Source organism: Oncorhynchus keta, chromosome 16, assembly GCF_023373465.1.
Source record: "Oncorhynchus keta strain PuntledgeMale-10-30-2019 chromosome 16, Oket_V2, whole genome shotgun sequence".
NCBI classification, from domain to species: Eukaryota; Metazoa; Chordata; class Actinopteri; order Salmoniformes; family Salmonidae; genus Oncorhynchus; species Oncorhynchus keta.
In genome coordinates this window covers 20,113,151-20,139,650 of record NC_068436.1, presented here as the reverse complement: position 1 = coordinate 20,139,650, position 26,500 = coordinate 20,113,151, and the positions used below count along the sequence as shown (strand labels likewise).

Here is a 26,500-nt window from a genome sequence, read left to right as displayed (position 1 = left end):
GAGACCCTGACTTAGAGATAGACCTCACCCTGGAGAGAGATAGAGAGGGTTAACACTGAGAGACCCTGACCTAGAGAGATAGACCTCACCCTGGAGAGAGATACAGAGGGTTAACACTGAGAGACCCTGACCTAGAGAGATTGTATCTCTCTCCAGGGTGAGGTCTGAGGGTTAACACTGAGAGACCCTGACCTAGAGAGATATACCTCACCCTAGAGAGAGAGAGACAGGGTTAATACTGAGAGACCCTGACCTAGAGATAGACCTCACCCTGGAGAGAGACAGAGTTAATACTGAGAGACCCTGACCTAGAGAGATATACCTCACCCTGAGAGAGAGACAGAGGGTTAACACTGAGAGACCCTGACCTAGAGAGATATACCTCACCCTGGAGAGAGAGACATAGGGTTAATACTGAGAGACCCTGACCTAGAGTGATAGACCTCACCCTGGAGAGAGAGACATAGGGTTAATACTGAGAGACCCTGACCTAGAGATAGACCTCACCCTGGAGAGAGATACAGAGAGTTAACACTGAGAGACCCTGACCTAGAGATAGACCTCACCCTGGAGAGAGACAGAGTTAATACTGAGAGACCCTGACCTAGAGAGATAGACCTCACCCTGGAGAGAGAGACATGGGGTTAACACTGAGAGACCCTGACCTAGAGAGACAGACCTCACCCAGGAGAGAGAGACATGGGGTTAATACTGAGAGACAGAGAGTTAATACTGGGAGACAGAGAGTTAATACTGAGAGACAGAGAGTTAATACTGAGAGACAGAGTTAATACTGAGAGACAGAGAGTTAATACTGAGAGACAGAGAGTTAATACTGAGAGACAGAGAGTTAATACTGGGAGACAGAGAGTTAATACTGAGAGACAGAGAGATAACACTGAGAGACAGAGAGATAACACTGAGAGACAGAGAGATAACACTGAGAGACAGAGAGTTAATACTGAGAGACAGAGAGTTAATACTGAGAGACAGAGAGTTAATACTGAGAGACAGAGAGTTAATACTGAGAGACAGAGAGTTAATACTGAGAGACAGAGTTGATACTGAGAGACAGAGAGTTAATAATGTGAGACAGAGAGTTAATACTGAGAGACAGAGAGTTAATACTGAGAGACAGAGAGTTAATACTGAGAGACAGAGAGTTAATACTGAGAGACAGAGAGTTAATACTGAGAGACAGAGAGTTAATACTGAGAGACAGAGAGTTAATACTGAGAGACAGAGAGTTAATACTGAGAGACAGAGAGTTAATACTGAGCGACAGAGTTGATACTGAGAGTTAGAGATAATACTGAGCGACAGAGAGTTAATACTGAGAGACAGAGAGTTAATACTGAGAGACAGAGAGTTAATACTGAGAGACAGAGAGTTAATACTGAGAGACAGAGATAATACTGAGCGACAGAGAGTTAATACTGAGAGACAGAGATAATACTGAGAGACAGAGTTAATACTGAGAGACAGAGAGTTAATACTGAGAGACAGAGAGTTAATACTGAGAGACAGAGATAATACTGAGCGACAGAGAGTTAATACTGAGAGACAGAGAGTTAATACTGAGAGACAGAGATAATACTGAGAGACAGAGAGTTAATACTGAGAGACAGAGAGTTAATACTGAGAGACAGAGATAATACTGAGAGACAGAGTTAATACTGAGAGACAGAGAGTTAATACTGAGAGACAGAGATAATACTGAGAGACAGAGTTAATACTGAGAGACAGAGAGTTAATACTGAGAGACAGAGTTAATACTGAGAGACAGAGTTAATACTGAGAGACAGAGAGTTAATACTGAGAGACAGAGAGTTAATACTGAGAGACAGAGATAATACTGAGAGACAGAGAGGACCCTGACCTAGAGAGAGATTTGTAGTGATTTATTTTTCATTGAACCTTTATTTAACTAGGCAAGTCAGTTAAGAACAAATTCTTATTTACAATGACGGCCTCCACCAGCCAAACCTGGACACATGATGAGAAAGAAGGACAAGTTGTTAATACTGAGATGCAGGGGACCGACATAGAGAGGGGAACAGTCTCAGAGAGGGGGACAGGGGTACCCAACTACCCCTCCCTCCCTCCCTCCCTCCCCCCTTCTCCTCCATCCTCCCGCTGTCCCACCCCTCACCTGTCCAGGTATCCCTCTCCTTGGCGAAGCGTTGGAAGGCTCCCATGGGGTCTGATCCGGTACTGAGGATGAAGACCAGGGGGTGGAGGGAGACATGTCACCGTAGAGAGTGGCCAGGTCAACAGGAGGGTTCTCTACAAACTGTTTCCCCAGGCTCACGATCACAAACTCTGTCACCGCAAACACCACCTAGAGGGAGGGAGGGAGAGTGGCAGGGAGAGTAAGTCAACTCCCTCCGGCTATCTACTCTGATTCCAGAGTACTCTCCTCTGAGTGTTTCAGAGAGCAGAATAACTGCATTTACAAACGTTCAACACCAGCTGAATATGGCCGCTGTCAGCAAACGTTGGCAAAAAAACATCATTAAAATGTTGTCAGCAGCACAGTTACAGTCACCAACACTCAGGGGGCGGCAGGGTAGCCTAGAGCGTTGGACTCGTAACCGGAAGGTTGCAAGTTCAAATCCCCGAGCTGACAAGGTACAGATCTGTCGTTCTGCCCCTGAACAGGCAGTTAACCCACTGTTCCTAGGCCGTCATTGAAAATAAGAATTTGTTCTTAACTGACTTGCCTAGTTAAATAAATAAAATTAAAATAACATGAAAACAGCCTAACCAGCTCTGCTAGCTCAAGGAAAATGGTCAGAGTGAGGTGTTCTCTCATTATGTGTCTGGAAGTAGCTAGCCAGTTAGCTTGGGTGGTTGACGATAGTTGTGAGGTCAGAACGCTCGGCTCAAACCTCGCGGCAGAGCGTCCAGTATACGCTCTGAGAGCCAAACGCTCTGGATTTACCAACGTACAGTCTGACAACACTCTGGCACTCCAGATTGAATTTAAGAACACACCCTAAATAAAACGGATGGATGAACATAACTGCAAATATCGCTGTGTGGCCTGAAGGGCAACTCCTATCAAATATGACCATTGATATGCAACATACAATGAGAGAGATGCCAAGAAAACTGGCAGCCCTTTCCAGACACACACACACACACACACACACACACACACACACACACACACACACACACACACACACACACACACACACACACACACACACACACACACACACACACACACACACACACACACACACACACACACACACACACACACAACAACGTACCCAACAACCCCCACTACCTTCTCCTCCATGAAGCTCTTGATGAGCACCAGTTTCTGGAAGGCCCCCAGTCTCTGATCCCAGTGACCCCTGACCCCGTTTGCCTTTTCCTTCTCTTCTTCAGACATCTCCTCTGAGTAGGGAGGCAGCTGGGAGTCAGACACGTAGCCCTGCCAGTTCTCTGGGTTGAAACACACTTCCAGACGACCTGGGAACACACACTCCAATATTCATCTACTTCTGTAGCTAGGCAGAAGAGTGTGTGTTCCCATTGACAACATTAGCATTGACATTGACATCATTAGCAGATTACAAGGTAGTGGTAATCTCTAGGTTATTTTAGCTGTGTTACTACTCTACCTAGTGGTAATCTCTAGGTTATTTTAGCTGTGTTACTACTCTACCTAGTGGTAATCTCTAGGTTATTTTAGCTGTGTTACTACTCTACCTAGTGGTAATCTCTGGGTTATTTTAGCTGTGTTACTACTCTACCTAGTGGTAATCTCTGGGTTATTTTAGCTGTGTTACTACTCTACCTAGTGGTAATCTCTGGGTTATTTTAGCTGTGTTACTACTCTACCTAGTGGTATACTCTAGGTTATTTTAGCTGTGTTACTACTCTACCTAGTGGTATACTCTAGGTTATTTTAGCTGTGTTACTACTCTACCTAGTGGTAATCTCTAGGTTATTTTAGCTGTGTTACTACTCTACCTAGTGGTAATCTCTAGGTTATTTTAGCTGTGTTACTACTCTACCTAGTGGTAAGCTCTAGGTTATTTTAGTTGTGTGTTACTACTCTACCTAGTTTTATAGAGATGGGTGTCTAGGTTATTTTAGTTGTGTGTTACTCTACCTAGTTTTATAGAGATGGGTGTCTAGGTTATTTTAGTTGTGTGTTACTACTCTACCTAGTTTTATAGAGATGGGTGTCTAGGTTATTTTAGTTGTGTGTTACTACTCTACCTAGTTTTATAGAGATGGGTGTCTAGGTTATTTTAGCTGTGTGTTACTACTCTACCTAGTTTTATAGAGATGGGTGTCTAGGTTATTTTAGTTGTGTGTTACTCTACCTAGTTTTATAGAGATGGGTGTCTAGGTTATTTTAGTTGTGTGTTACTCTACCTAGTTTTATAGAGATGGGTGTCTAGGTTATTTTAGTTGTGTGTTACTACTCTACCTAGTTTTATAGAGATGGGTGTCTAGGTTATTTTAGTTGTGTGTTACTACTCTACCTAGTTTTATAGAGATGGGTGTCTAGGTTATTTTAGTTGTGTGTTACTACTCTACCTAGTTTTATAGAGATGGGTGTCTAGGTTATTTTAGTTGTGTGTTACTACTCTACCTAGTTTTATAGAGATGGGTGTCTAGGTTATTTTAGTTGTGTGTTACTACTCTACCTAGTTTTATAGAGATGGGTGTCTAGGTTATTTTAGCTGTGTGTTACTCTACCTAGTTTTATAGAGATGGGTGTCTAGGTTATTTTAGCTGTGTGTTACTCTACCTAGTTTTATAGAGATCGGTGTCTAGGTTATTTTAGTTGTGTGTTACTCTACCTAGTTTTATAGAGATGGGTGTGGCGGTGATCTCTCCCTTGATGCCGTTGAAGCAGGGCAGAGTGTCCTCCAGCTCACAGCATGTCTGCCAGGTAAACTCTGACAGCCATGGCACCTCAGGCCTCTCTGGATGATCCTGATGGGGGAGGGAGGGAGAGAGAGACAGGGGGAGGGAGGGAGAGAGAGACAGGGGGGAGACAGGGGGGAGGGAGGGAGAGAGAGACAGGGGGAGGGAGGGAGAGAGAGACAGGGGGAGGGAGGGAGAGAGAGACAGGGGGAGACAGGGGGAGAGACAGGGGGAGGGAGGGAGGGAGAGAGAGACAGGGGGAGGGAGGGAGAGAGAGACAAGGGGAGGGAGGGAGAGAGACAGGGGAGGGAGGAGAGAGAGAGAGACAGGGGAGGGAGGGAGAGAGAGAGACAGGGAGGAGGGAGGGAGAGAGAGCCAGGGAGGAGGGAGGGAGAGCGAGACAGGGGGAGGGAGGGAGAGAGAGAAAGGGGGGGAGGAAGAGACAGGGGGAGGGGGGAGAGAGAAACAGGGGGAGGGAGGGAGAGAGAGAGAGAGAGACAGGGTGGAGGGAGGGAGAGAGAGCCAGCCAGGGGGAGGGAGGGAGAGAGAGAGAGCCAGGGGGAGGGAGGAAGAGAGAAGGAGTTGAGATAGAAGAGAATGATAGATAGAGGGGGGTGTGTGGAGAGGAGACAGTAGAGGAGGGGAGGACAAGGGGACATTGGGTATTACGTGGAGAACCGAGGTGATGGATGGAGAAAAGATGAGGTGGGGGGTGAAAAGAAGATAAGGACGGAGGACCAGGACATCATTTTAATGAGAATGGCCCCCCAATGGTTTAGGGTCCCAGTTTCAGACAAAGCGGCCATCTTTCCCCTGCTTAAATAACGACATATAGAGACAGACTAAACCGCCCATTAGATATAGAGTCATTGAATAATACATTCAGCAATCCACTCTTGTCAGAACTCTTCAAAAAACCCTGCTCTAGAGAAAGATTATGAAGTCTGTGTCCCAACACACTGTTCTCAGGCTAGTTTAGTGTATGGCACACCTTATGATTAGAGTTAGAATTGGGGAGGGTTAGCTGATCCTAGAGCTGTGTTTCTGGAGACAGCTAAGTCATTGACTACACACAGACACATGGGGACATCAGTATTCTACACACAGTCACAGGTTAGAGGGGACTCTCTCCCCCTCTCTGTTTCTCTCTCCTGCAGAGCGGGAAAGAGGCTGACAAGCCCTCTGGTATACAGGCACTCTTAACTAGGAGATTTAAAATGATGCATTCCTAATGGGCTGAGTAAAGACTGCTGAGGGATAGAAGAAGTGGGAATCATTGTCTGGCTCAAGACATATCTTCATTTTAGGGAGAGATTCCAGACAGTCCTGTTATAGACCAGTGACAATTGACAGATTATCAACATTTATGTTGTGCTGCATATTACAACAAACCTGAGCCCTCTTTCTGGTTTGGGTTTGAACAGTAATATGATTGAATAAAGGGCTGAAATATAAACTCTATGATTGGTAAAGGGCTGAAATATAAACTCTATGATTGGTAAAGGGCTGAAATATAAACTCTATGATTGGTAAAGGGCTGAAATATAAACTCTATGATTGGTAAAGGGCTGAAATATAAACTCTATGATTGGTAAAGGGCTGAAATATAAACTCTATGATTGGTAAAGGGCTGAAATATAAACTCTATGATTGGTAAAGGGCTGAAATATAAACTCTATGATTGGTAAAGGGCTGAAATATAAACTCTATGATTGGTAAAGGGCTGAAATATAAACTCTATGATTGGTAAAGGGCTGAAATATAAACTCTATGATTGGTAAGGGCTGAAATATAAACTCTATGATTGGTAAAGGGCTGAAATATAAACTCTATGATTGGTAAAGGGCTGAAATATAAACTCTATGATTGGTAAAGGGCTGAAATATAAACTCTATGATTGGTAAGGGCTGAAATATAAACTCTATGATTGGTAAAGGTCTTGAAATATAAACTCTATGATTGGTAAAGGGCTGAAATATAAACTCTATGATTGGTAAAGGTCTTGAAATATAAACTCTATGATTGAATAAAGGGCTGAAATATAAACTCTATGATTGGTAAAGGGCTGAAATATAAACTCTATGATTGGTAAAGGGCTGAAATATAAACTCTATGATTGGTAAAGGGCTGAAATATAAACTCTATGATTGGTAAAGGGCTGAAATATAAACTCTATGATTGGTAAAGGGCTGAAATATAAACTCTATGATTGGTAAAGGTCTTGAAATATAAACTCTATGATTGGTAAAGGGCTGAAATATAAACTCTATGATTGGTAAAGGTCTTGAAATATAAACTCTATGATTGAATAAAGGGCTGAAATATAAACTCTATGATTGGTAAAGGGCTGAAATATAAACTCTATGATTGGTAAAGGGCTGAAATATAAACTCTATGATTGGTAAAGGGCTGAAATATAAACTCTATGATTGGTAAAGGTATTGAAATATAAACTCTATGATTGGTAAAGGGCTGAAATATAAACTCTATGATTGGTAAAGGGCTGAAATATAAACTCTATGATTGGTAAAGGGCTGAAATATAAACTCTATGATTGGTAAAGGTATTGAAATATAAACTCTATGATTGGTAAAGGTATTGAAATATAAACTCTGATTGGTAAAGGGCTGAATATAAACTCTATGATTGGTAAAGGTATTGAAATATAAACTCTGATTGGTAAAGGGCTGAAATATAAACTCTATGATTGGTGAAGGGCTGAAATATAAACTCTATGATTGGTAAAGGTATTGAAATATAAACTCTATGATTGGTAAAGGTCTTGAAATATAAACTCTATGATTGGTAAAGGGCTGAAATATAAACTCTATGATTGGTAAAGGTATTGAAATATAAACTCTGATTGGTAAAGGGCTGAAATATAAACTCTATGATTGGTGAAGGGCTGAAATATAAACTCTATGATTGGTAAAGGGCTGAAATATAAACTCTATGATTGGTAAAGGCCTTGAAATATAAACTCTATGATTGGTAAAGGGCTGAAATATAAACTCTATGATTGGTAAAGGCCTTGAAATATAAACTCTATGATTGGTAAAGGCCTTGAAATATAAACTCTATGATTGGTAAAGGGCTGAAATATAAACTCTATGATTGGTAAATGCCTTGAAATATAAACTCTATGATTGGTAAAGGGCTGAAATATAAACTCTATGATTGGTAAAGGCCTTGAAATATAAACTCTATGATTGGTAAAGGGCTGAAATATAAACTCTATGATTGGTAAAGGGCTGAAATATAAACTCTATGATTGGTAAAGGGCTGAAATATAAACTCTATGATTGGTAAAGGCCTTGAAATATAAACTCTATGATTGGTAAAGGGCTGAAATATAAACTCTATGATTGGTAAAGGCCTTGAAATATAAACTCTATGATTGGTAAAGGGCTGAAATATAAACTCTATGATTGGTAAAGGGCTGAAATATAAACTCTATGATTGGTAAAGGCCTTGAAATATAAACTCTATGATTGGTAAAGGGCTGAAATATAAACTCTATGATTGGTGAAGGGCTGAAATATAAACTCTATGATTGGTAAAGGCCTTGAAATATAAACTCTATGATTGGTAAAGGTATTGAAATATAAACTCTATGATTGGTAAAGGCCTTGAAATATAAACTCTATGATTGGTAAAGGGCTGAAATATAAACTCTATGATTGGTAAAGGGCTGAAATATAAACTCTATGATTGGTAAAGGGCTGAAATATAAACTCTATGATTGGTAAAGGGCTGAAATATAAACTCTATGATTGGTAAAGGGCTGAAATATAAACTCTATGATTGGTAAAGGGCTGAAATATAAACTCTATGATTGGTAAAGGGCTGAAATATAAACTCTATGATTGGTAAAGGGCTGAAATATAAACTCTATGATTGGTAAAGGGCTGAAATATAAACTCTATGATTGGTAAAGGGCTGAAATATAAACTCTATGATTGGTAAAGGGCTGAAATATAAACTCTATGATTGGTAAAGGGCTGAAATATAAACTCTATGATTGGTAAAGGGCTGAAATATAAACTCTATGATTGGTAAAGGTCTTGAAATATAAACTCTATGATTGGTAAAGGGCTGAAATATAAACTCTATGATTGGTAAAGGTCTTGAAATATAAACTCTATGATTGAATAAAGGGCTGAAATATAAACTCTATGATTGGTAAAGGGCTGAAATATAAACTCTATGATTGGTAAAGGGCTGAAATATAAACTCTATGATTGGTAAAGGGCTGAAATATAAACTCTATGATTGGTAAAGGTATTGAAATATAAACTCTATGATTGGTAAAGGGCTGAAATATAAACTCTATGATTGGTAAAGGGCTGAAATATAAACTCTATGATTGGTAAAGGGCTGAAATATAAACTCTATGATTGGTAAAGGTATTGAAATATAAACTCTATGATTGGTAAAGGTATTGAAATATAAACTCTGATTGGTAAAGGGCTGAAGTATAAACTCTATGATTGGTAAAGGTATTGAAATATAAACTCTGATTGGTAAAGGGCTGAAATATAAACTCTATGATTGGTGAAGGGCTGAAATATAAACTCTATGATTGGTAAAGGTATTGAAATATAAACTCTATGATTGGTAAAGGTCTTGAAATATAAACTCTATGATTGGTAAAGGGCTGAAATATAAACTCTATGATTGGTAAAGGTATTGAAATATAAACTCTGATTGGTAAAGGGCTGAAATATAAACTCTATGATTGGTGAAGGGCTGAAATATAAACTCTATGATTGGTAAAGGGCTGAAATATAAACTCTATGATTGGTAAAGGCCTTGAAATATAAACTCTATGATTGGTAAAGGGCTGAAATATAAACTCTATGATTGGTAAAGGCCTTGAAATATAAACTCTATGATTGGTAAAGGCCTTGAAATATAAACTCTATGATTGGTAAAGGGCTGAAATATAAACTCTATGATTGGTAAAGGGCTGAAATATAAACTCTATGATTGGTAAATGCCTTGAAATATAAACTCTATGATTGGTAAAGGGCTGAAATATAAACTCTATGATTGGTAAAGGCCTTGAAATATAAACTCTATGATTGGTAAAGGGCTGAAATATAAACTCTATGATTGGTAAAGGGCTGAAATATAAACTCTATGATTGGTAAAGGGCTGAAATATAAACTCTATGATTGGTAAAGGCCTTGAAATATAAACTCTATGATTGGTAAAGGGCTGAAATATAAACTCTATGATTGGTAAAGGCCTTGAAATATAAACTCTATGATTGGTAAAGGGCTGAAATATAAACTCTATGATTGGTAAAGGGCTGAAATATAAACTCTATGATTGGTAAAGGCCTTGAAATATAAACTCTATGATTGGTAAAGGGCTGAAATATAAACTCTATGATTGGTGAAGGGCTGAAATATAAACTCTATGATTGGTAAAGGCCTTGAAATATAAACTCTATGATTGGTAAAGGTATTGAAATATAAACTCTATGATTGGTAAAGGCCTTGAAATATAAACTCTATGATTGGTAAAGGGCTGAAATATAAACTCTATGATTGGTAAAGGCCTTGAAATATAAACTCTATGATTGGTAAAGGGCTGAAATATAAACTCTATGATTGGTAAAGGGCTGAAATATAAACTCTATGATTGGTGAAGGGCTGAAATATAAACTCTATGATTGGTAAAGGCCTTGAAATATAAACTCTATGATTGGTAAAGGTATTGAAATATAAACTCTATGATTGGTAAAGGCCTTGAAATATAAACTCTATGATTGGTAAAGGTATTGAAATATAAACTCTATGATTGGTAAAGGCCTTGAAATATAAACTCTATGATTGGTAAAGGGCTGAAATATAAACTCTATGATTGGTAAAGGCCTTGAAATATAAACTCTATGATTGGTAAAGGGCTGAAATATAAACTCTATGATTGGTAAAGGGCTGAAATATAAACTCTATGATTGGTAAAGGGCTGAAATATAAACTCTATGATTGGTAAAGGGCTGAAATATAAACTCTATGATTGGTAAAGGGCTGAAATATAAACTCTATGATTGGTAAAGGGCTGAAATATAAACTCTATGATTGGTAAAGGGCTTGAAATTCTTCCTGTGATTTGCTTAGAGCTCACATATCTATCATTTTTGACTGGCTTAGAGTGGACACTAGTTGCCTTTAATTGGCTGACAGTGGACGATAATCCCATTTGATTGGCTGACGGGCCCGTCAATCAACCTGACTACCTTGTCAAGGGGGGGCGCTCCTCGCAGGAAGTGCTGCCACTCTGCGTCAGTGACCTCGCCATGCTGACGCATGATGTCCACACAAAGCATGAAGCTGTCATAACAAAAATAAGAATCATCATCATCATGAATATATTTGTAGAGCCCATTTGATACCCACAATGCAGCTTAAAGAAAAGGTCAAACCCCCTTTACCTGTAGATGGTCTTGTGCTGCTCAAACAGGCCACGGGATATGTTGGTGTAGCTGGTGAGCAGGGTCTGGTCCAGGAGGATCTGCAGGCGCTCTTCCAGAACACTGCTCTTCTCTGATATCTCTATGGTGGAGTTAAAGAGCTACAGGGGAGGGGGGTCAGAGAGAGCAGGGGAGAGGGAGGAAGGTGGGGAAGAGGTGATCAGAGAGAGCAGGTGAGAGGGAGTAAGGTGGGGAGGGGGATCAGGGAGAGCAGGGGAGAGGGAGGAAGTTGGGGAAGAGGTGATCAGAGAGAGCAGGTGAGAGGGAGTAAGGTGGGGAGGGGGAGGGAGGAGATGATCAGGGGAGAGAGAGGGGGAGGGAGAGGGAGGAGATGATCAGGGGAGAGAGAGGGGGAGGGAGAGGGAGGAGATGATCAGGGGAGAGAGAGAGGGAGGGAGAGGGAGGAGATGATCAGGGGAGAGAGAGAGGGAGGGGGAGGGAGGAGATGATCAGGGGAGAGAGAGGGGGAGGGAGGGGGAGGAGATGATCAGGGGAGAGAGAGGGGGAGGGAGAGGGAGGAGATGATCAGGGGAGAGAGAGGGGGAGGGAGAGGGAGGAAGGGGGGGAGGGGGAGGGAGGAGATGATCAGGGGAGAGAGAGGGGGAGGGAGAGGGAGGAAGGTGGGGAGGAGATGATCAGGGGAGAGAGAGGGGAGGGAGAGGGAGGAAGGTGGGGAGATGATCAGGGGAGAGAGAGGGGGAGGGAGAGGGAGGAGATGGGGATGAGATGATCAGGGGAGAGAGAGAGGGAGGGAGGGAGGAGATGGGGAAGAGGTGATCAGGGGAGAGAGAGAGGGGAGGGTGGAGATGGGGAAGAGGTGATCAGGGGAGGGAGAGGGGAGGGAGAGGGTGATCAGGGGAGAGAGAGAGGGGGTGATCAGGGGAGAGAGGGGGAGGGAGAGGGAGGGAGGGGGTGATCAGGGGAGAGAGAGAGGGGAGGGAGGAGATGGGGAAGAGGTGATCAGGGGGAGAGAGAGGGGGGAGGGGGTGATCAGGGAGAGAGAGAGGGAGAGGGAGGGAGGGGGTGATTAGGGGAGAGAGAGAGGGGCAGGGAGGAGATGGGGAAGAGGTGATCAGGGGAGAGAGAGAGGGGGAGGGGTGATCAGGGGAGAGAGAGAGGGGGAGGGAGGAGATGGGGAAGAGGTGATCAGGGGAGAGAGAGAGGGGGAGGGGGTGATCAGGGAGAGAGAGAGGGGGAGGGAGGAGATGGGGAAGAGGTGATCAGGGGAGAGAGAGAGGGGGAGGGGGTGATCAGGAGAGAGGGAGAGGGAGGGAGGGGGTGATCAGGGGAGAGAGAGAGGGGGAGGGGGTGATCAGGGGAGAGAGAGAGGGAGAGGGGGTGATCAGGGGAGAGAGGGGGGAAGGAGAGGGAGGGAGGGGGTGATCAGGGGAGAGAGGGGGAGAGGGGGTGATCAGGGGAGAGAGGGGGAAGGAGAGGGAGGGGGTGATCAGGGGAGAGAGGGGGGAAGGAGAGGGAGGGGGTGATTGGGGAGATGAGAAAGTCAACTCCAGAGGGAAAAAGCCCCCCAGTGAATGTTGCTGATACACTATGACTCAAAGGGAAAAACAACATTGCTGATTCATGAAGGTCAGAGAACCAATCATTCTCCACCACATAGACAGAAAGGTCACCTGCTTGAAGTACTTGAGGGAGAACTGGTACATGGGGTCTATCTCAGAGAGGCTGGCGATGACAAAGTACATGACGGAGCCTCGTGTGGCCACGGGCCGGTAGCGCTCCCTGGCTGCGTTGATCATCAGCTCTGTCGCCTCGGCCTCCTCCAAACGATGCTTAATGGCCTCTGACGTCACCTGGAGAGGGAGAGAGAGAGAGAGAGAGAGAGAGAGAGAGAGAGAGAGAGAGAGAGAGAGAGAGAGAGAGAGAGAGAGAGAGAGAGAGAGAGGAGAAAGAAAGAAAGAAAGAAAGAAAGAAAGAAAGAAAGAAAGAAAGAAAGAAAGGGAAACCGACACAAAGACATTTGAGGGACAGGAAGAACACAAACTAGGCCTACAGAAAGATGGTTAGAAAGTCAACCGCACCTGAGAGTTCAACAATCCTACTGTCTACCCCCATGACCCCACAGTAACCCCTGACCTTTGACTCCTGCAGGGTCTGCACCAGCTCCTCATTGTCCAGGATGTTTCCCTTGGAGTTGAAGAGCAGTTTGAGGATGCGGTCCTCGATGGCCTTCAGCTGGTTGCGGTCGGCGTTAATCCTCACAATCAGCTGGTTCCTCTGTTCCTCCAGGTCAGGACGCTCCAGACGAACCACGTCACTGTGAGGGGAGAGAGAGAAGGAACGCAAGTCAACCAATCGGTCATACCACAAGAAAACCACACAGTCTGAACCCCTTTAATGAGGAGAGTCAGCGGGAGAAGAGTTGTGTTGTCTACCTGAGAAGCTGGTCCTCCAGACCAGACTTGGTCACAGTGAAGTTGATGATGGTCACTTTGATACACACCTAGAAAACAGGGGGGGTGTGAACTCCACACATCAACAACCAATCAAATCAGACCAACTACTAATCATAACACACTAACCAGTATGAGCTTCAGCAAACGTCCACTTCAATTATTAATGAATCCTGGCAGTTGTCTCTGTGTGTTAGAGTGTATATCTGTGATTGCTGTGAACCAGACTGTAAACTGTGTGTTAGACTATCTATCTGTGACAGCTGTGTCCAGACTGTAAGCTGTGTGTTAGACTATCTATCTGTGACAGCTGTGTCTAGACTGTAAGCTGTGTGTTAGACTATCTATCTGTGACAGCTGTGTCCAGACTGTAAGCTGTGTGTTAGACTATCTATCTGTGACAGCTGTGTCTAGACTGTAAGCTGTGTGTTAGACTATCTATCTGTGACAGCTGTGTCCAGACTGTAAGCTGTGTGTTAGACTATCTATCTGTGACAGCTGTGTCCAGACTGTAAGCTGTGTGTTAGACTATCTATCTGTGACAGCTGTGTCCAGACTGTAAGCTGTGTGTTAGACTATCTATCTGTGACAGCTGTGTCCAGACTGTAAGCTGTGTGTTAGACTATCTATCTGTGACAGCTGTGTCCAGACTGTAAGCTGTGTGTTAGACTATCTATCTGTGACAGCTGTGTCTAGACTGTAAGCTGTGTGTTAGACTATCTATCTGTGACAGCTGTGTCCAGACTGTAAGCTGTGTGTTAGACTATCTATCTGTGACAGCTGTGTCCAGACTGTAAGCTGTGTGTTAGACTATCTATCTGTGACAGCTGTGTCCAGACTGTAAGCTGTGTGTTAGACTATCTATCTGTGACAGCTGTGTCCAGACTGTAAGCTGTGTGTTAGACTATCTATCTGTGACAGCTGTGTCCAGACTGTAAGCTGTGTGTTAGACTATCTATCTGTGACAGCTGTGTCCAGACTGTAAGCTGTGTGTTAGACTATCTATCTGTGACAGCTGTGTCCAGACTGTAAGCTGTGTGTTAGACTATCTATCTGTGACAGCTGTGTCCAGACTGTAAGCTGTGTGTTAGACTATCTATCTGTGACAGCTGTGTCTAGACTGTAAGCTGTGTGTTAGACTATCTATCGGTGACAGCTGTGTCTAGACTGTAAGCTGTGTGTTAGACGATCTATCTGTGACAGCTGTGTCTAGACTGTAAGCTGTGTGTTAGACTATCTATCTGTGACAGCTGTGTCTAGACTGTAAGCTGTGTGTTAGACTATCTATCTGTGACAGCTGTGTCTAGACTGTAATCTGTGTGTTAGATTATCTATCTGTGACAGCTGTGTCCAGACTGTAATCTGTGTGTTAGATTATCTATCTGTGACAGCTGTGTCTAGACTGTAATCTGTGTGTTAGATTATCTATCTGTGACAGCTGTGTCCAGACTGTAAGCTGTGTGTTAGACTATCTATCTGTGACAGCTGTGTCTAGACTGTAAGCTGTGTGTTAGACTATCTATCTGTGACAGCTGTGTCCAGACTGTAAGCTGTGTGTTAGACTATCTATCTGTGACAGCTGTGTCCAGACTGTAAGCTGTGTGTTAGACTATCTATCTGTGACAGCTGTGTCCAGACTGTAAGCTGTGTGTTAGACTATCTATCTGTGACAGCTGTGTCCAGACTGTAAGCTGTGTGTTAGACTATCTATCTGTGACAGCTGTGTCCAGACTGTGTGTTTAAAGGGAGGTGACAGACATGTCTATTCACGTCCCTTCTGTCTGACTGATTGCTGGGCCCGGGGAATAGGTCTGAGACTAGCACCAGCCCTGTGTTGTGGGACTGAAGAGTGCTGGAGCAGGCTGACAGGGCCTTCAAATGGCAGCAGGCGCCGCGCCCGTAGGCTGGGTGAACTCAGGGGCATGGCTGTCTGGCAGGTGGACAAGGCTCTTCACAGCAACTACCCATCATCATGGCCTGTGCCAGGCTGACAGCTCCCTGTGTGAGCCAACTGTTTACAGTGTTCCTAGTGCCAGCGTTTGGCATGGAGAGAGAGGGGGCAGGGGTGTGTGTGTGTGTGTGTGTGTGTGTGTGTGTGTGTGTGTGTGTGTGTGTGTGTGTGTGTGTGTGTGTGTGTGTGTGTGGTCTGATGTGTGTGAGTCTAATGTCTAATGTTCAACTGTTCTGCCTGTGATTATTATTATTTGACCATGCTGGTCATTTATGAGCATTTGAACATCTTGGTCATGTTCTGTTATAATCTCCACCCGGCACAGCCAGAAGAGGACTGGCCACCCCACATAGCCTGGTTCCTCTCTAGGTTCCTTCCTAGGTTTTGGCCTTTCTAGGGAGTTTTTCCTAGCCACCGTGCTTCTACACCTGCATTGCTTGCTGTTTGGGGTTTTAGGCTGGGTTTCTGTACAGCACATCAGCTGATGTACGAAGGGCTTTATAAATACATGTGATTTGATTTAATGTGGTTATTTTATGTTTTTTTGTGTGGGTGAGAAACAGGTGAGAAACCAGACACTTTACTAACCTACAGTTATTCTAAACATGTGATTTTCCTTTCAATTGGTCGGCATTGGTTTTGACAAACTAAAAGGAAATACCAATTAAATTGCTCTGGGGTGAAATGACGGGGCCATTGATTGTAGATCGTAGAGCTGTTAATTTAGACTGTGGATAAACCAGATGGACATTGAAATTCCAATAAAAGCCATCTGGTATTGATGCAAAGCAAACATGATCCATCTGGTACTGATGCAAAGCAAACATGACCCAGGCCATATTAATATAGACTGAGATGGACTGCATTCCAAAACTGCTGGGGAGAATAAATCACTAGTCAGGTTTTCTACCGGTGTTTGGCTGAAGGCTGGTGCTAATTTGCGGTTGTTTGACCCACCTCAGGCAGGTAGTGTGGGTTGGCCATCTTGGTGGTCATGTAGAACCTGAATTTCTTGTTGTAGTCAATGTCGGAGTCTCCGAGGCGGATGAGGTGCGGCCGCCCGCCACAAACGTCTGCTTCAGCAGGATGGGCTCCAGAGCCGGGTCCACAGTCTCCTTCAGCTACTCACACACACCCAGGACACAAAATGGACGTCACGCTGGTCAGTTTTACCATTCTTCCTGTTCCAAGTCAACTCACGTAGGTCTCTTTGCTAACTCTAGACCCAAAATGGAGGTTAGAACTGTCCCCGAGACTAATCTCCATGGTGAATCGTGACCTACAATGGCTGCCATAGTACTGACCTCCTCCAGCAGTACGGGCATGCCCATGCGGATGGCGTTCTCCAGGGTTCGCAGGAAACCAGAGTCGGTCAGCTTGATCACCTTCAGACCGTTCTTGGTCTCCTTGGAACGGATCCAGCGGTTGGCCTGGAGACGGACCAGACACAGTTGTATAAAGCATTTCAAATGAGGGATTATTTGTTTAGTTTCAGGTCGGTTGTGATTGTGTAGCTACGTCATCCCAACGCCACAAGGGACAGAACTTCCATATTGTCCCTTTATAGTATCCATGTGACCACCATTGAGGGGTCATGTCATTTCCTCTCATACCAGGAAGTCACTATGTTGTCCATGACACAGGTGTCAAACTCAATCCACAAAGGACCGAGTGGCTGCAGGTTTTCGCTCCTCCCTTGTATTTGATTGATGAATTAAGGTCACTAATTAATCAGGAACTCCCACACACCTGGTTGTTTAGGTTTTAATTGAAAGGAAACTGAAACCTGCAGACACCAGGCCCTCCACGGAATGAGTTTGACACCCCTGGTGATTTAGGTTTTAATTGAAAGGAAACTGAAACCTGCAGACACCAGGCCCTCCACAGAATGAGTTTGACACCCCTGGTGATTTAGGTTTTAATTGAAAGGAAACTGAAACCTGCAGACACCAGGCCCTCCACGGAATGAGTTTGACACCCCTGGTGATTTAGGTTTTAATTGAAAGGAAACAACTGAAACCTGCAGACACCAGGCCCTCCACGGAATGAGTTTGACACCCCTGGTGATTGATGGACCCGCCAGGTCAGAATCACTCTCATCGACATGAATGAAAACTGACAAACAGAAGTGCACTACATTTGAGTCAGTGGACAGACAAGCCGTGTGTGTGTGAGTCAATGAAGTGTCCCCGTGCTAGGCTGTCAGCAAGCCTCCCTGCCTGCTCAACTCCCTTCCTCTCCCCATCTCCATCGTCGGCCTGTGCATGGCAGACAGAGACCAGTCAACAGACCGCTCCCTGGGGCAGAGGCCCAAAGAAAGAGAGGAGAAGGAGAAAGAAACAAAAGATGACAGGAAGCAACATAAGAGGTGTCAGGGGACTGGAGCTGAGAGTCAAACTACACAGTGGCCAAGCGCATGGAGTCTGTGTGTGTGTGATTACAACACAGAGAGAGTGGGAATAGTCTTAGTGTCTCAGGGCTGTTGTCTCCGTGGTGATAAGGGAATAGTGTTAGTAATAGAATAGTCAGGGCGGTTGTCTCCTGTTGTTGCCTTGTTCCAGGCTGGGGTCTGGGAATGGGAGTCCGGGTTTGTTCCAGGCTGGGGTCTGGGAATGGGAGTCCGGGTTTGTTCCAGGCTGGGGTCTGGGAATGGGAGTCCGGGTTTGTTCCAGGCTGGGGTCTGGGAGTCAGGGTTTGTTCCAGGCTGGGGTCTGGGTGTCAGGGTTTGTTCCAGGCTGGGGTCTGGGAGTCAGGGTTTGTTCCAGGCTGGGGTCTGGGAATGGGAGTCAGGGTTTGTTCCAGGCTGGGGTCTGGGAGTCAGGGTTTGTTCCAGGCTGGGGTCTGGGAGTCAGGGTTTGTTCCAGGCTGGGGTCTGGGAATGGGAGTCAGGGTTTGTTCCAGGCTGGGGTCTGAGAATGGGAGTCAGGGTTTGTTCCAGGCTGGGGTCTGAGAATGGGAGTCAGGGTTTGTTCCAGGCTGGGGTCTGAGAATGGGAGTCAGGGTTTGTTCCAGGCTGGGGTCTGGGAATGGGAGTCAGGGTTTGTTTCAGGCTGGGGTATGAGAATGGGAGTCAGGGTTTGTTCCAGGCTGGGGTCTGGGAGTCAGGGTTTGTTCCAGGCTGGGGTCTGGGAGTCAGGGTTTGTTCCAGGCTGGGGTCTGGGAATGGGAGTCAGGGTTGGTTCCAGGCTGGGGTCTGGGAGTCAGGGTTTGTTCCAGGCTGGGGTCTGAGAATGGGAGTCAGGGTTTGTTCCAGGCTGGGGTCTGGGAGTCAGGGTTTGTTCCAGGCTGGGGTCTGGGAATCCAGGGGAGTCGGGTTTGTTCCAGGCTGGGGTCTGGGAGTCCGGGTTTGTTCCATTCTGGGGTCTGGGAATGGGTGTCAGGGTTTGTTCCAGGCTGGGGTCTGGGAGTCAGGGTTTGTTCCAGGCTGGGGTCTGAGAATGGGTGTCAGGGTTTGTTCCAGGCTGGGGTCTGGGAGTCAGGGTTTGTTCCAGGCTGGGGTCTGAGAATGGGAGTCAGGGTTTGTTCCAGGCTGGGGTCTGGGAGTCAGGGTTTGTTCCAGGCTGGGGTCTGGGAGTCAGGGTTTGTTTCAGGCTGGGGTCTGGGAGTCAGGGTTTGTTCCAGGCTGGGGTCTGGGAATGGGAGTCAGGGTTTGTTCCAGGCTGGGGTCTGGGAGTCAGGGTTTGTTCCAGGCTGGGGTCTGGGAGTCAGGGTTTGTTCCCGGCTGGGGTCTGAGAATGGGAGTCAGGGTTTGTTCCAGGTTGGGGTCTGGGAGTCAGGGTTTGTTCCAGGCTGGGGTCTGAGAATGGGAGTCAGGGTTTGTTCCAGGCTGGGGTCTGGGAGTCAGGGTTTGTTCCAGGCTGGGGTCTGGGAATGGGAGTCAGGGTTTGTTCCAGGCTGGGGTCTGGGAGTCAGGGTTTGTTCCAGGCTGGGGTCTGGGAGTCAGGGGTTGTTCCAGGCTGGGGTCTGAGAATGGGAGTCAGGGTTTGTTCCAGGCTGGGGTCTGGGAGTCAGGGTTTGTTCCCGGCTGGGGTCTGGGAATGGGAGTCAGGCTTTGTTCCAGGCTGGGGAATGGGAGTCAGGCTTTGTTCCAGGTTGGGGTCTGGGAATGGGAGTCAGGGTTTGTTCCAGGTGGGGTCTGGGAATGGGAGTCAGGGTTTGTTCCAGGCTGGGGTCTGGGAATGGGAGTCAGGCTTTGTTCCAGGTGGGGTCTGGGAGTCAGGGTTTGTTCCAGGCTGGGGTCTGGGAATGGGAGTCAGGGTTTGTTCCAGGTGGGGTCTGGGAATGGGAGTCAGGGTTTGTTCCAGGTTGGGGTCTGGGAATGGGAGTCAGGGTTTGTTCCAGGTGGGGTCTGGGAATGGGAGTCAGGGTTTGTTCCAGGCTGGGGTCTGAGAATGGGAGTCAGGCTTTGTTCCAGGTTGGGGTCTGGGAATGGGAGTCAGGGTTTGTTCCAGGTGGGGTCTGGGAATGGGAGTCAGGGTTTGTTCCAGGCTGGGGTCTGGGAATGGGAGTCAGGCTTTGTTCCAGGTTGGGGTCTGGGAATGGGAGTCAGGCTTTGTTCCAGGTGGGGTCTGGGAATGGGAGTCAGGGTTTGTTCCAGGCTGGGGTCTGGGAGTCAGGGTTTGAGCCACAACACATTACAACACAACTGTTATTTTAGCAGATGTCGCCACAGAAAAAGAACTCTGGTCATCACAGCCAATACAAGAATAGAGAAAAGTAGTATTGGACACATTCAACTAGAAATACAACTTGACAAGTAGCTAATTACAAAGTATAAGATGAATAACTATTTGCAACACCATCACATATAAAGGTACCTGTGATTAAAAGATGTTATATAATCTAAATAGAGTATTTAAGTAGAGGACTGAATCCAGAAGAGATGAAAAGTGTGGTAATACAAATACTTCTGATTGGCTGATTGGTTGAATGATTTAAGACAAAAAGCACTGATTTGCTGTCGGCTGGGTCACCTGATCCTGAGGGTCGATCATGAGTGGCCAGCGGCGTCCACGGGTAACCAGGATTCCATTCTCAGTGGGGTGTCCCGGGGCAACCCCTCGGCGTTCCACAGGCGGATCTCAGGGGTCGCCCAGGATGTTGATGAGGCTGAAGCTGGCACTGATGGGGATGCCCAACTCCTGACATCGCACAATCCACTGGTCTATCAGCTACACACACACACACACACACACACACACACACACACACACACACACACACACACACACACACACACACACACACACACACACACACACACACACACACACACACACACACACACACACACACACACACACACACACACACACACACACACACATTTATCAACAATCAGAGCCTTGTATATTCAGGATGAATAAACATTCCCAAGTCATCTGACTCCATAACCAACTGCCATAACAGAGAAGGTGGTTGTATTGACAGACAGCACAGAGACAGTGATAGTATTGACAGACACCACATAGACAGTGATAGTATTGACAGACAGCACATAGACAGTGATAGTATTGACAGACAGCACATAGACAGTGGTAGTATTGACAGACAGTACAGAGACAGTGGTAGTATTGACAGACAGCACATAGACAGTGGTAGTATTGACAGACAGCACATAGACAGTGGTAGTATTGACAGACCACATAGACAGTGGTAGTATTGACAGACAGCACATAGACAGTGATAGTATTGACAGACAGCACATAGACAGTGGTAGTATTGACAGGCAGTACATAGACAGTGGTAGTATTGACAGACAGCACATAGACAGTGATAGTATTGACAGACACCATATAGACAGTGGTAGTATTGACAGACACCACAGAGACAGTGATAGTATTGACAGACCACATAGACAGTGGTAGTATTGACAGACACCACATAGACAGTGGTAGTATTGACAGACACCATATAGACAGTGGTAGTATTGACAGACACCACAGAGACAGTGATAGTATTGACAGACCACATAGACAGTGATAGTATTGACAGACACCATATAGACAGTGGTAGTATTGACAGACACCACAGAGACAGTGATAGTATTGACAGACCACATAGACAGTGGTAGTATTGACAGACACCACATAGACAGTGGTAGTATTGACAGACACCATATAGACAGTGGTAGTATTGACAGACACCACAGAGACAGTGATAGTATTGACAGACCACATAGACAGTGGTAGTATTGACAGACACCACATAGACAGTGGTAGTATTGACAGACACCACATAGACAGTGATAGTATTGACAGACACCATATAGACAGTGGTAGTATTGACAGACACCACAGAGACAGTGATAGTATTGACAGACACCACATAGACAGTGGTAGTATTGACAGACACCACATAGACAGTGGTAGTATTGACAGACACCATATAGACAGTGGTAGTATTGACAGACACCACAGAGACAGTGGTAGTATTGACAGACACCACATAGACAGTGGTAGTATTGACAGACACCACAGAGACAGTGATAGTATTGACAGACACCACATAGACAGTGGTAGTATTGACAGACAGCACATAGACAGTGGTAGTATTGACAGACACCATATAGACAGTGGTAGTATTGACAGACACCACAGAGACAGTGGTAGTATTGACAGACACCACATAGACAGTGGTAGTATTGACAGACACCACATAGACAGTGGTAGTATTGACAGACACCACATAGACAGTGATAGTATTGACAGACAGCACAGAGACAGTGGTAGTATTGACAGACACCACATAGACAGTGATAGTATTGACAGACAGCACAGAGACAGTGGTAGTATTGACAGACACCACATAGACAGTGATAGTATTGACAGACAGCACAGAGACAGTGGTAGTATTGACAGACAGCACATAGACAGTGGTAGTATTGACAGACACCACATAGACAGTGGTAGTATTGACAGACACCACATAGACAGTGGTAGTATTGACAGACACCACATAGACAGTGGTAGTATTGACAGACACCATATAGACAGTGGTAGTATTGACAGACACCACATAGACAGTGGTAGTATTGACAGACACCACATAGACAGTGGTAGTATTGACAGACACCACATAGACAGTGATAGTATTGACAGACAGCACATAGACAGTGATAGTATTGACAGACAGCACATAGACAGTGGTAGTATTGACAGACACCATATAGACAGTGGTAGTATTGACAGACACCACAGAGACAGTGGTAGTATTGACAGACACCACATAGACAGTGGTAGTATTGACAGACACCACATAGACAGTGATAGTATTGACAGACACCACATAGACAGTGATAGTATTGACAGACAGCACATAGACAGTGATAGTATTGACAGACAGCACATAGACAGTGATAGTATTGACAGACAGCACATAGACAGTGATAGTATTGACAGACAGCACATAGACAGTGATAGTATTGACAGACACCACATAGACAGTGATAGTATTGACAGACAGCACATAGACAGTGATAGTATTGACAGACAGCACATAGACAGTGATAGTATTGACAGACAGCACATAGACAGTGATAGTATTGACAGACAGCACATAGACAGTGGTAGTATTGACAGACAGCACATAGACAGTGGTAGTATTGACAGACAGCACATAGACAGTGATAGTATTGACAGACAGCACATAGACAGTGATAGTATTGACAGACAGCACATAGACAGTGATAGTATTGACAGACAGCACATAGACAGTGATAGTATTGACAGACAGCACATAGACAGTGATAGTATTGACAGACAGCACATAGACAGTGATAGTATTGACAGACAGCACATAGACAGTGATAGTATTGACAGACAGCACATAGACAGTGATAGTATTGACAGACAGCACATAGACAGTGGTAGTATTGACAGACAGCATATAGACAGTGGTAGTATTGACAGACACCATATAGACAGTGATAGTATTGACAGACACCACAGAGACAGTGGTAGTATTGACAGACAGCACATAGACAGTGATAGTATTGACAGACAGCACATAGACAGTGATAGTATTGACAGACACCACAGAGACAGTGGTAGTATTGACAGACACCACATAGACAGTGATAGTATTGACAGACACCACATAGACAGTGGTAGTATTGACAGACAGCACATAGACAGTGGTAGTATTGACAGACAGCACATAGACAGTGGTAGTATTGACAGACACCACATAGACAGTGATAGTATTGACAGACACCACATAGACAGTGGTAGTATTGACAGACAGCACATAGACAGTGGTAGTATTGACAGACAGCACATAGACAGTGGTAGTATTGACAGACACCACATAGACAGTGATAGTATTGACAGACAGCACATAGACAGTGATAGTATTGACAGACAGCACATAGACAGTGGTAGTATTGACAGACACCATATAGACAGTGGTAGTATTGACAGACAGCACATAGACAGTGATAGTATTGACAGACACCATATAGACAGTGATAGTATTGACAGACAGCACATAGACAGTGGTAGTATTGACAGACAGCACATAGACAGTGATAGTATTGACAGACAGCACAGAGACAGTGGTAGTATTGACAGACACCACATAGACAGTGGTAGTATTGACAGACACCACAGAGACAGTGGTAGTATTGACAGACAGCACATAGACAGTGATAGTATTGACAGACAGCCCATAGACAGTGATAGTATTGACAGACAGCACATAGACAGTGGTAGTATTGACAGACACCACATAGACAGTGGTAGTATTGACAGACACCACAGAGACAGTGGTAGTATTGACAGACACCACATAGACAGTGGTAGTATTGACAGACACCATATAGACAGTGGTAGTATTGACAGACACCACAGAGACAGTGATAGTATTGACAGACACCACATAGACAGTGATAGTATTGACAGACACCACAGAGACAGTGGTAGTATTGACAGACAGCACATAGACAGTGGTAGTATTGACAGACACCATATAGACAGTGGTAGTATTGACAGACACCACATAGACAGTGGTAGTATTGACAGACACCACAGAGACAGTGGTAGTATTGACAGACACCACATAGACAGTGGTAGTATTGACAGACACCATATAGACAGTGGTAGTATTGACAGACACCACAGAGACAGTGGTAGTATTGACAGACACCATATAGACAGTGGTAGTATTGACAGACACCACATAGACAGTGGTAGTATTGACAGACAGCACATAGACAGTGATAGTATTGACAGACACCACAGAGACAGTGGTAGTATTGACAGACACCACATAGACAGTGATAGTATTGACAGACACCACAGAGACAGTGGTAGTATTGACAGACACCACAGAGACAGTGGTAGTATTGACAGACACCACAGAGACAGTGATAGTATTGACAGACAGCACATAGACAGTGGTAGTATTGACAGACACCACAGAGACAGTGGTAGTATTGCCAGACAGCACATAGACAGTGGTAGTATTGACAGACAGCATATAGACAGTGGTAGTATTGACAGACACCATATAGACAGTGGTAGTATTGACAGACACCACATAGACAGTGGTAGTATTGACAGACAGCACATAGACAGTGATAGTATTGACAGACACCACAGAGACAGTGGTAGTATTGACAGACAGCACATAGACAGTGGTAGTATTGACAGACAGCATATAGACAGTGGTAGTATTGACAGACACCATATAGACAGTGGTAGTATTGACAGACACCACATAGACAGTGGTAGTATTGACAGACAGCACATAGACAGTGATAGTATTGACAGACACCACAGAGACAGTGGTAGTATTGACAGACACCACATAGACAGTGATAGTATTGACAGACACCACATAGACAGTGGTAGTATTGACAGACAGCACATAGACAGTGGTAGTATTGACAGACAGCACATAGACAGTGGTAGTATTGACAGACAGCACATAGACAGTGATAGTATTGACAGACAGCACACAGACAGTGATAGTATTGACAGACACCACAGAGACAGTGATAGTATTGACAGACACCACAGAGACAGTGATAGTATTGACAGACACCACAGAGACAGTGGTAGTATTGACAGACAGCACAGAGACAGTGGTAGTATTGACAGACACCACATAGACAGTGGTAGTATTGACAGACAGCACATAGACAGTGGTAGTATTGACAGACACCACAGAGACAGTGGTAGTATTGACAGACACCACAGAGACAGTGGTAGTATTGACAGACACCACAGAGACAGTGGTAGTATTGACAGACAGCCAGACAGACCCAGTGGGTTGAGGTGAGTGAGAGTCATTAGGCCAGAGTGCCAGTGTGGGCAGGGAGGTTGACACATGGTCTGCCTCTCTGTCTGGCCCGAGGGAGAGAGGTGGGCACACAGACACTGTCTAGAACAGGCAGGCTTCACTGGGTTTGGTTCCAATAGTGTACAGAGAACAGGTGGCAATGTTTAGACGCAGGGCGCAGAAGTAGAGCAACAGATAGTAAGAACTGTGTATAAAGCTACATCTCTATAGAGGCCATACATACCAGGTGTCTCCACTGCAAGAGGAAGGCTATGTAGTTTAGAATGGTTATAATGCAACATACTGCGGCAGGTTATAGTGAGAATTATCAGGCTGTATATAAAGGATGTACCAGTTGTCTATAGTGCATTGTGAAGGCTCCGTAGTACACCACGCAGGCTGCAGGTTATAGTGAGAATTAGCAGGATGTACCAGTTGTCTATAGTGCATTGTGAAGGCTCAGTAGTACGCCACGCA

At 44.9% G+C, this 26,500-nt stretch overlaps 1 protein-coding gene across 1 annotated transcript in view; it reads right to left on the bottom strand.

Annotated features, from left to right (window-relative positions):
* Positions 1-26,500, bottom strand: part of LOC127907897 (dynein axonemal heavy chain 6-like) — a 147,341-nt gene that overhangs the window by 65,797 nt on the left and 55,044 nt on the right. Inside the window, 15 exon segments of the mRNA XM_052464361.1 lie at positions 2,146-2,230; positions 2,233-2,341; positions 3,299-3,486; positions 4,833-4,968; positions 11,147-11,240; positions 11,342-11,481; positions 13,012-13,191; positions 13,475-13,655; positions 13,774-13,841; positions 16,700-16,794; positions 16,797-16,863; positions 17,047-17,172; positions 20,716-20,786; positions 20,789-20,826; positions 20,828-20,913. Coding sequence (XP_052320321.1) covers positions 2,146-2,230; positions 2,233-2,341; positions 3,299-3,486; positions 4,833-4,968; positions 11,147-11,240; positions 11,342-11,481; positions 13,012-13,191; positions 13,475-13,655; positions 13,774-13,841; positions 16,700-16,794; positions 16,797-16,863; positions 17,047-17,172; positions 20,716-20,786; positions 20,789-20,826; positions 20,828-20,913 — 1,664 coding nt within the window.